This window comes from Nuphar pumila, unplaced genomic scaffold (assembly GCF_984573655.1).
Source record: "Nuphar pumila unplaced genomic scaffold, dmNupPumi1.hap1.1 HAP1_SCAFFOLD_472, whole genome shotgun sequence".
In the NCBI taxonomy this organism is placed as follows: domain Eukaryota; kingdom Viridiplantae; phylum Streptophyta; class Magnoliopsida; order Nymphaeales; family Nymphaeaceae; genus Nuphar; species Nuphar pumila.
In genome coordinates, this window is record NW_028323362.1 from 1 (window position 1) to 11,721 (window position 11,721).

General features: G+C 52.3%; 1 protein-coding gene across 1 annotated transcript; it reads left to right on the forward strand.

Annotated features, from left to right (window-relative positions):
- The first annotated feature begins 4,050 nt into the window (after positions 1-4,050).
- Positions 4,051-4,563, forward strand: LOC149810203 (hyperosmolality-gated Ca2+ permeable channel 2.5-like). The gene has a single exon (XM_089994382.1). It carries the CDS (start codon positions 4,051-4,053, stop codon positions 4,561-4,563), a length of 513 nt encoding a protein of 170 aa, XP_089850508.1.
- The last annotated feature ends 7,158 nt before the right edge of the window (positions 4,564-11,721 follow it).

Here is an 11,721-nt window from a genome sequence, read left to right on the forward strand (position 1 = left end):
CCTCTGAGCCGCGTTCCGTAACGTATTTTAATCAATTGTTGTCTAGACTACCATAGTCCACATAAAGATTACGTTCCAGTGACACAGCCGTTGTTGGACGCCACGAGTTGCCGACCTCCATGTGGATGTGGGGACCAACCGTTCTGTCAGACGTCACATCGTTATCCCTTGAAACCGCTAACTCGTTACATCGGCCTCATCAACTCCAGCAGTTAGCCAGAAGTTGCCAAATGTCCATGTGGATGCAATAGCCCCTTGTAAAAAGCTTCGCCATCAACTTTGAAACATGGGCTACACTTGTTTATGTTCCTCACATGCCAAGTGGCTTGGAGGCCTCATGCAACCCCAATAGCGCCGCCAACATTGTCATCTTGCAACGCACCAGAGCTTCCCGAATTTTGTCCTCAGAATCCCCACTTTTGTCCTCAAAATCCATGCATTTCCGGGCATCCGGCCCCACAAATCACATGGTCTGGCAGTTTGCGTTAACACACCGCATACAGAGCCTTCTGCTCCACACCGGTGATGAAGCGTACTCAAGACAGCAACAGATATATGCAGGCCTATAAATGCACATTAGCTGCACATTTGTTGAGTCAGCACTTCCACATGTGATAACAGCCAGGGGGGTTTGGGATTAGGGGGTAAGCATTAGGTGTTTGGGGATAAGGTTTAGGAGGAAATCAAGGGAAGGAATCAGCGCACTTGGTACCAGGCTGCACAAGACCGGACACGTGAAGCACAGGCTGCCACACATCCTGTAGAGAGGTCTCCCTCAGAGCGCGAGGTTTGCGGTAACAGTGTGTGACCGTGAGTGACGAGGACGGCTGTGTGTGTGCAGGTCTGTGGCATCCATCAAAAACCAGTCGAAGCTGGCTCCGCTAGTCGAGAAGTATGACAAATCAGTTCTCGCGCTGCAGGACAAGTGCGATGAGTGGACCGCCACTCTGCGCCGCCGCAAACCGGTACGCTCATGATGATGATGATGTATCTTTTAGAACACTACTGTAGTGTTGATACATCATCATCACTGCATCCACATGGACATTGGCAACTTCAAAAACTGCCTGGAAATCAGTGCTATCGTTACCATCACCTGAGGCTAGCGTGCCTGGACCAGCCTGGCCTACCATAGCCTGACCTGACATGTCTTCTTCCTCATCGACTTGTATCCTGCAAGGAGATCAGCCACAGCTGACCAAAACGGCCCGTCAATGCCTTTGGTCGTCGCAACCGATACTCATACCCGCTCATACTCCTCGGCTTTGTGGCTGACTTGTGAATCCACCAACTGCCTACCACTCTTCAAAGAACGTCACACAACATTCGCCGTCCAGTCTCCTGGAGAGACAAAGCGCCTTTTGCTGCAAATGGTTGTCCACTTTTCATGAGAAGCAACTACTGTCCACTCGACATGTAACCGTCCTTGGAAGGACTTTCACAGAACTTCGCAAAGCTTGCGCATAAACAGCAACAACCCCAGCTGCAATTTGGCAAGCTGAGAGCAACACAAGACGTTGCGCGCTCAAAAAGTGAGTGCACACCGCAGCAATGACGACTCAGACAAGGCGTTCCCGTCTTGCAGGTCAAAAGAAAGATGAAGACAGCTCATCCCCTCCTCATGGGCTCCCGCGCAACTCAAAAGTTTGGCTCCAAACCAGTCAAGGTCGATGAAATGGAGCTCCTTCAATGGCAGGTCATGGCGAACTACGAAGCGGTCAAAGAGGAGCAGAAGTTCGCATACAAGCAGGTATGGTATCTCACAGCAACCGAGCGACTTGTATACTTGACAGTGATCACTCTGCATGGACTCGATAGCTGGGTTATCAGCACCACCGTGACCATCGTTGTCCTCGTCCGGTCACAAGCTGTGTAGCAGAACCGCAACGCTGTGCAGTCTGCCATCAGGCCATTCGATTCGATTCGACGCACACGGCTTGGCTTGTTGACAACACCTATAGTGCTTACTTCTAATGCAGTGAGCTGTTACACAACTCCTTGAGTGCTGAAGTGCTTTTTGTACAATGCACAAAAGGCTCATCCTGTACGTCACCTGCAAAAGTCCCACAACATGCCTGTCAATTCGCGGTCCTTCACACAGACAACCCAGCAACGGGAGTTGCAGACCTCCCAAGGCTCAATGCCTGCTGCCGACCCTGCCAATGTCCATTTGAATGCGTTTGTTATGCGAAGCGACACGTAGTTGCATCACGTACATCACGTAGACAAAGAGTATGCAGACAGCACAGGCCGAGCAACAACACACTCTACATTCGCAACAGATCATGGAATGTCAGCGGCGGGGACAGGCATGAATCATCATTACATCACATAGACAATGGCAGGAAAGAGTCAACAGCCAACCAAGACAGCACATTCGAAGTGATACAGGTCATTGAATGGCTGCTCTTCATCATCATGAACGCCTGACCAGCCATTCACTGCAATGGATTGCTCAGATATCTGTCCGCAGTATACTTGGCCACCCCGCCTTGAAACAGGGCTGCGTCATTGCAGGAGGCGTGCGCAGCATTCGTGACGCTCAAGAGCCGTGTGACTCAGAGCTCGCTTGCCAACGGGCTGCAGTCTCACAACGAGTCATACTGGAAGACCAGTGCGGCCCCGAGTCCCGAAGAGATCATCTGGGGCGCCGTGCCTTACCGGGGCTGGGAGCGAGGCATTCGATTCCTCCTTGCTTGGGGCGCCTTTGTCTCGATGTGCCTCTTCTTCGTTCCTCCGGTCGCTGCCCTCCAGGCCATCATCAACCTGGATAAGTACGAGAAGGACGATCCAACCAACATCATCCACTTCCTCCTCACCGCTCCTGTCATCAGCGGTATGTGTTGCACGCTCACACCTGTCTACCAACCTGTCTACCAACCTGTCTACCAACCTGTCTACCACAAAGGTTCAATAGTCCTAGCTTTGAAAAAGTCGCCTATACGGCAGGGTTTTTGACTGTTTTAGAGCTTCGTACTTAGTCACATTGAGCGAGAATGATCAGAGGCAATAGAAATGGTGGTCAGATTGATCGACTATCACCACTTCATGATTGAAGGGGTACGGTCTCTGAGGATCCTACTCTGAGCTTTCGTGTTTTGTAGCAATGTCCACACATTCACACGGTAGACTTGTCCAGCACTGCGTGCCAGCCTCTTCAGTGCAAAGTGATTGCCATGTGGATGGAGTCGCCAATGTGCGGTAGTGTTGTAAAACGATACATGGGGCGTTGATAGCGTCCTTCTACAGGCCATCAGCATCATGATTGTCAATACATCCCCAGAGTGCGGCCTCTGTCATCCCAAACGGACGAACAAAAGGTTTGCTTCGTGGCACGTATTGGAAATGATGAGTTAGTATTTAGCAATGCACCTGCCCATCCATTCCTTGCCACCAAGCATGTCTGCCAGCTCTATCCAGATGCTACCTGTATGCCGATATGCTCATTTGGGAGATCTCATTTGGAGATCTCTGCCTCGAGACACCAACCAACAGATATCGTGCATGCATGATATCTGTGGCAAAATCTTCGTCGAATCAGAGTGCCCTGCATGCTCGTGAGATCCGGGCCGACTCAGGACTCTACCCATCATTGTCTGTCTGCAGAGCTGCTTAAGAACGTGCTGCCCACCCTGGCACTCAAGATCTTCCTCGCTCTTGTACCGACGTTCCTCCGTTGGATGAACACGCTGCAAGGAGTCATCTCGCAGAGCCAGATGGACTTCGAGGTCGGCCGCAAATACTTCCTCTTCCAGTGCGCCCCTCACCTCGACACTCAACGTGCCACACACCACGACGACTCGGGCGCAGGACGATGGAACAGTCAGTGTTTTGCCAGACCCTGTCATTTCTTGGGTCCAGATGCCCAAAACGCATGAAGGTTTGGGATGATATATGGCCGAGGCCCATTCTGGCGAAGCACTGGTAGAAGCGAATCATGCGTACAACAGCATATGTCTGGTACCAGAGGTGTTATGTTCATTTTCTGATTGAGTAGGTGCTGGTCGAACAAATGCGCAGTCAACTACACCCTGAACAGCCCTATTTACGATGCCGAGTGTGCGTTGCAGGTTCCTCATCGTCTTCATCTTCACCACGATCTCAGGGGTGCTCCTCAACAACTTGAAAGAGTACGCGAAGGACCCTGCAAAGGTGGTGAGCGATCTCGGCACCACCGTGCCAAAACAGGCTGGCTTCTACCTCCAGTACATCCTCACCAACGGCCTGATGGCGAAATCCATCGCGTTCCTGCGCGTCACCGGCGCCGTAATCTACGTCATCCTCTCCAAACTCAGCGCCACCGACCGCTCCAAACGACGCAAATGGGCTCTTCAGTACATGCGCTATGGCGACGATGTCCCAGACCATTCCATTGCAATTCTCCTGATGCTTGTCTTCTGCTGCATTCAGCCGTTCATGCCTGTCGTCGTCATCCTCTACTTCTGCGTCAACCTCTTCATCGCCAAGTACCAGCTGCTCTACGTTTTCCGGGAGCTGTTCCAATCAGGTGGCGGGTTCTGGCCTGTGGTGCGCTTCCTGCCTGGTTTCTTGCGCTTCGACTGACCGTGTGCTTTGCGGGTCCAGATGCCTGAGAATTCACGGTTATTTGGACCAAATTGGGGCTTGAAACCCAATCTGGCGAAGCACTGCTTGTGTCCTGCTCGGTAATGGAGCACATGATTCAATGGTATGCTTGGGTACTCCATCGTCCTCAGGCATGCTCGCTGAGCTGAAGCACATGGCCAGTGCGCTGCTTTCTGTTATGGGCGTTGTGGTGTGTGCCACGTTGTTGCTCAGGACGCACTTCGGCCGGGCGACCAGATCGGCAGATACATAGGAAGCATCGAAGCACAATCGTTTCTGCGATGCGAGTGCATCTGATTTGAGGAACATGCAAGCCACAGCTGCAACCCCCACCAACCTCGAGTGCTACAAGTTGCTACGTGGCAGTGGATGCTGCCTCGAATGATTGCGGCGAGTTCTGTTCTCGGACGTTACTCACAGGAATGCCGTGTAAAAGGGTGGGAAAGAGTGTGTTTACACCGAGCTACCGGTTTCGCCCTTGCTCATCATGAATCATTCCGATCCATCACGGCGCTTGTGGATAGGCACACGGCAGAGCTGATACCGGCGCCTGTGTTGCAGATCTTCGACCAGATCTTCTTCGGGCTCGTTGTGTTTGAGCTCGTTATGCTGGGCGTGCTCGCATCAAAGGAGTTTGCGGCGTCAGTTGCCATCATCCCGCTCCTCATCGTCACCATCATCTTCCGCCGCCAAGTCAGCAGCAACTTCACCCGCCCCATCAAGGCGCTCTCACTGCACGCGGCCGCCGACCTCGATCGCGCCGATGCCATCCCGCACTGGACAAAAGACCTCACCCCCGACGAAGAAGCCCACATGGTGGCAACCTTTGACTGCGAGGATATCGCTTTTGGGCCGGTCTCCGAGCGCTACACCTCCCCTGTGTTCAAGGTGAGCTCGGAAGATTACAAGCAGGCTCTCCAGGAGGCGGAGCTGCTTGTGGCAAAGGTGGAGGCTTATGCAGCTGGCAAGCCGATCGAGCATCATGAGCTGTATCCACCTGGAGAGGAGGAGGACCTCGATCACACTCAGACTCTCCCAAACTGATCCCCTCGCACTCTGCGCACTTGCCTGAGCATGGCGCGATCTCAACCATGCCCGAGCGAGATGACAACGAGGCCCCTCGACGCAGAGCTGAGTCAGAAGTGACCGGACTCGCTGCGAAAGGACGATGCGTTTGCGTAGAACTACCAGGCAGGCCCTGGTACTGTTTTCGCAAGCAACGCTTCTTTTGGAAGGGTCGGAGCTGATTGCACTTCCTAGTGATATCTTCACTCAGCTGGTTGTCTGCAACATTGCGGCGGCTGGCACCTTCTGGCGTAAGGCTCCTTGCCGAGGCTGAGACTTTGTCCAGGGCGGAGCTAGCTGCCGAAAACAGCGCCCATCAAACAACCTTCGCGGTGAGCTACTGCAGTTGCAAGGGCACTTCGGATGTGCACCAATTGCATAAACTTCTGCCTCAGCGTCACGGTCACGCATCCAGGGGCTGCCGGCGCAGGGAGGAATCAACAGCATTCCTGAGGTACAAGAATCTCGGAAATTGCGTATCAACAGCATTCCTGAGTCACAGTACCGCGATCAACATCAACGTCGCGCGACCACCGGCATGCACGTTGTCACAGCCTGCAATCGTCAGCATTCCTGAGTCACCCGTCGTGTTGTGCTCAGACGCCTCCCCCGGCCCTGTCGCGCTTCTGATCCCACAAATGGGCCAAACTCCATTCTCAAGCCCCTGCCCTCGCAGGGAAATCAGGCAACGTCCGCACATTCGTGGTGTGTGCAAATCTGCGCTCAGCTGTTACAAGTGATCTCATCATGAATGCAGCATGAATGACACATACAAATTCGTTCCATCTTTTGACTTAGACCCCGCCAGCCGTGGTCCATGGAGGCTACTCACTACTTTGATGTCTATCCAGAGATAGCGCTTGGGATCGTGCTTCAGCGATCCAAGCGCAACCTGCTCACATCATATTGTTGCCTTTTGTGTATACAGACTCGCCCAGATTCTGTAGTCCTTTCTAGGCCTGTCTCCTAAAGTACAACGTACAAGTTCTGCATCGCTGTACCTTGCGGGCTCCATTGGTCATGGATGGCGCGTTGGCTTGCTGTCACTGAGTCGAACCATACCATTCCATTCTGCATATATGCAGTATACGTGGTGAAGACACGTCCTCTATACATGGACTCTGTGCGATATTACAAGACACCCATGAGTTGGTTGCATTGTTACATCCCTTCTTGTCACTCGATGTTGGGAATTCGCATTGATATAAGGATCTCCACCGCGTCTTGTGTTCCGGTAGGCCAGGCAATTCCCATACTACAGGTACCGTACAGTTGCCGGCCTTTTTTGGGAGCGCATGCCACTCCACCAGCCACTGTACAGAAATCTTGAGGGTGATGATGTATCTTTTTACAACACTACCGCATCCACATGGACATTGGCAACTCCAAGAACTACTTGGGAATCAGAGTTATCATTACCATCACCTGAGGCAAGCGTACCTGGACCAGCCTGACTTACCATAACCTGACCTGACATGTCTTCATCCTCTTCGTCCTGTACCCTGCAAGAAAGGAGGTCAGCCACGGCTGACCAAAAACGACCCGTCAATTCCTTTGGGAGATCGTCGCAACCCACACTCAAAATCTTTGTCAGGAGATCAACTCCCAACAGAGATTCCAATTTAGTTGCCAAATTCCCACCTTGTAATCCAAGACCTCCAACCGTTTCAAGAAATTGGTCTATTTTTGGCCACAAGATGGGACAATCCACGGTACAGTGAACACAGCCTGTGTGAGCATCCCCCAAATGCTCATCGCAGTCCTTGCAGTGATACTGTACGGGATCCACAAACTCGTAAGTCTGATTTTGAAGTCGGCTTCGCAGGGCAAACAGCTTACCACTCCTAGCGCTCATGATAGTACGAGCCCGAACAGAGGACAAACTTGACAGATATGGTGCAAGCCTGCGTGGTTGTTCACCGATGCACGTCCACTTCCATGGCACCGCAGAATGCGGCGATGCAACATATCTGGCTTTCCCTTGAATTAAGTACCAACTCCAGATATTGTCAAGGAGGTGTTGCCTATCAACCTCATTAGTAGGCAACGCCTCTGCTTCCAGCACTGGCACATTCACTACACGCACTCCCCCTTGAGATCTGGAGGAAATTCGCCTAGCGACCTGCTGTTTTGTAGGGGCTTTGAAGATGTCAGAGATATTCAGGTCGTGGCAAATGTCCGCTGAAAATTTCTGCACCTCTCCTTGCCAATTGGCCCCTACCCTCGGGCGTCCGACTGCTCTGTGCCCCGGGAAACGATTCGCTTTTGCCAGTTTACACCATCGAGTTCCCTGTAAAGTGGACAGATGCTTGTCATAGCATTGTTTAGAGGCATCCATTAGAAGCGAGGGGGGCAGTAGGCCCAAGTCTGTGAACAAGACTTCTGAGGCCACTTCTGAACACTGCAATCCCATCACTGCTCGCATCGCCTCCTTTGCGACGACGTCAAAGCAGCGTCTATTGACTTGTGAGGTTGACCAGACCTCACTACCAAACAGAACTGAGCTATAGATGAAGGTTTGGATCATCATTGCGCGGGTTTTGATCGGGATACGATGACAAGCTAGCAGTGGCCTCCAGTACCCCAAGGCAGCTCGCATTTTGCCCAGTGCTTGGCTTGCATGTAAATCCCAAGATCCGCTTTCTGTGAACCAAACTCCCAAGTACTTATATGATTGCACCTGCGACAGGGCGTGTCCGTCCAGTGTCCAGGTGTTCAATCGCTGCTCAGCTGGGACGCTCGCTGATTCACCTTCCTTGGGATGGAACACCATCACCACACTTTTTAGCTTATTTGCTTGCATACGCCAGCGTTTCAACCATTCAGCCACATGGTCGATACTGACCTGCAAGTCCTGGGGGTTCAGTGTCAGACCATTAAGGTCGTCCGCGTATGTGAGGGCCCTGACCTCGACCCCTTGTGCAACGCAAACTCCTTTGGGACCGCCTGCCGTATGCAACGACTCCAGCAGATCGTCGATATAGATGTCGAAAAGTAAGGTGGAGAGGGGGTCACCCTGGCCGACGCCTACCATCAATGGGAACGACTCCGACATCTCGCCAGCAATGCGGACCGAGGATTGTGACTTTGAAAACAAGTCTAGCAAGACCCGCCACATCTTGCCTTTTACTCCTTTAGCTTTCAGTTTGTAGAAAAGACCTTCCCTCCAGACCACATCGTAAGCCTTCTTAATGTCCAGGAAAAAAGCATAAAGGGGCTGCTTTGTTGCACCTGACTCATTCACCATCTGAGCCATTGTAAAGATGTGGTCGATGCAGGAACGTCCTTCCCGGAAAGCGCATTGGGACTCATGAAGTCCCACCGTTTTTTCAAGCCGTAACCGGACCATGGTGCTAAACAACTTGCGGATGATTGAGATGAGCGTAATTCCCCGGTAGTTTCCTGGGTCAGTGGAATCTCCAGCTTTATACAGACTCACTATAATCCCAGTCCCCCACTTCGTGGGAACACTTTCATTTCGCCAAACCCGGTTCAGCAGAGACAACAGCAGGGCTTTCAATTCTCCTCCACCATTTCGGATCAGTTCGCCTGTAATATCATCGCTATCGGCCGATTTATGTAGCGGAAGGTGATCTATGGCGCCATTGATCTCCTCTTCCGTAAACTCCTCATCCAACTCTGGCTGGAACACGTCCTTGCCCTCTTCTTGCCAATTCTGAAAGTCGGCTTCTATCAGAATCCGATGGTCTTGAAGAAAATCGGGATCTTCCGATGGACTTGCCAATTTTGCATAATGTGTCTTGAAGACACTGGCGATTTGCTGGGGGGTATTCACAAAGTTTCCTTGCGAATCCTGGATCCCCTGACAGGCCGTCGACTCTTTCCGAGCGAAACCAGCTCTTGAGTTTCTCAACTGCTTTGCTGATTGCCACGCACGTTTAGAACCATAACTTTTATCCCAAAGTTGTACCGTGGCCAGCTGATCAGCAACCGACTGCTGAGCTTTAAGATTTCGCTTCAGCAGATTCTTAACCTTCCTTAGGGACACAAAAGCGTCCCAGTCTCGTGGGTCCTTAGTGCGCATCGCTAGCTCGTATGATTGCTGGCTCTTCACTCTGATCTCATTGTACTCAGCGGTCCACCAAGGGGCAGTGCGCCTGCCCTTGCTTAATTTCTTCCCGATCGTGGAGCTTGCTACCCTGACAATAATATCAGTGATCTGAGTTGCAATCAAATCGATTTCGCTTTGCGAACTCTCCTCATTCATTTCACCCAGGCTACCGGTGGCTGCCGCCACCTCCTCGGACATGAGATCACGATAAGCTTTCGCCACGGCTTGGTCCTCAAACTTGTTGAGGCGCCATCGGACATTGGTCTTAGGCTTAACAGGCCGTTTCTCGAGCTTAGTGGGGATATCGACACACAACAGCGCATGGTCTGTGTCGTCGTCTAGGGGGTGGTGGGTGACTGAGCGGGCACATTTCAGCAGGGCACGAGGACCTAGTAGATAATCTACCACTGAATTCCCTTGGGTCCTCAAGCAGGTGTACTGTGTCTCCGGGCCGAACCGGTTTCCGAGGGAGAACAGGTCACATTGTGCCAACAACTGTATCAACGCCTTGCCTTCTGCATTGATGGTGTCCTCTCCAAAGCGGGGGACTCTTGGGTAAACTGCCGCGGTCTCGCCGCTGCTATTCCCGATACGAGCGTTAAGGTCACCACAAACTAAGACCTTGCTCTTCTTGCTCCAATGCTCAATATCAATGGCCAGGTTTTCAAAGTCGGCTGTCACATCTGCCAAACTTCGAGTGTCTGAGACCGGAGGGACATAGACGCTGGCGATTACCAAATGGTTTCGTCTGTTGGTACCCTTCACTCGTACCCAGGTTGCTTGTGTATGTTTCTTTCCTCGCCATACCAGTGTATCAACATCGGATACCATGTCATCACCAATAAGGAAGCCAGTGCCCCCGCCAAGGCGTGTGCTAGTCAGATACCCGGCTGATCCCACAAACTGATAACCGGGCAGCACTATTTCATCGATTGAGGGATCAAGCCAGGTTTCCTGAACTGCACAGATGTTGACTCCTTTGTCCCGCAGGACTGCGCCAATGTCAGAGACCTTATCACTTTGGCTTGCAATTTTCAGGCCTCTGACGTTCAAACAACCCGCTTTGAACTTCCCTTTATCCTTCCTGGCAACAGTGGCTGCAACTGTTGCCGATGCGTGGGCACTTGTGCCCACGCGAGGCTCGGTGGCCTCTTCACTCATTCCAACCGCCCCAGCTTCGCACAAAACAGAGAACCTGTTGTGAACTGCAAGCGTGGGGTTTCCTTCCGGCGCTACCAAAGTCATATTGCGCTCATCGTTTGGTGGGAACAACATCCAGGAGAATTGATCATAAAGGGCCACTCTACACTTTGAATGCTTCAAGTGTTGGTTGAGATCAAATACGAACGGTACCATACCTGCCAACCAGATCTTTTTGATATCGGCGTCCTTGCGGACACTGAGCACCAAGAAAGGGATGCCGTTTGCACTGTTCCGTTGACGGCTGTAGTGACAGCCTTTCAGAACCGACATCGTTGCTGCATTGGCTGACATTAGGAAAGCTGAGCGCGAGGTAACACAGTCCAAGGGTCCAAAGAAAGCCAATCTAATTCGTTTGGGAAGGACTGGTTCCAAGTCGCTAGGGAGAGTCTCTCCCTGGTGGTCACCCGAGTGTGTTGTAAGGGAGCTCGGGGCGCGAGGTATGGTGCATGTCTGCGTCTCCTCTTGCACTGGAGAGGGATCCGACAGGATCGGGGGGGCAGTCAGATGAGCGCTGTTGTCGGGAATACCAAGAATTTGATTTGCTTGCGTGGGAACCCGACATCCGGCATCCCCTGCGCTCACCCGCTGGTCGGAAGCCTGGCCCGACATTCGGCTCGCGACGGTAATTCGCCGGCCTCCTTGGGACGTTGGGCTAGAGGTGGCGCCCCTTAATTGATTTGTTTTCATAGTGTTGGGTTTCCTGTTCACAGCAAGGAGTACTGGCACGTTTCTAGGACACTCCCGTGTAGCCGCGGCGCGGATGCTCTTAGCCGAGCAGGCCTCAAGAAAGTGGGCTC

Excerpts from the sequence above, each read along its gene's own strand:
- LOC149810203 (XM_089994382.1), top strand. The coding sequence starts at position 4,051 with ATGCCGAGTGTGCGTTGCAGGTTCCTCATCGTCTTCATCTTCACCACG.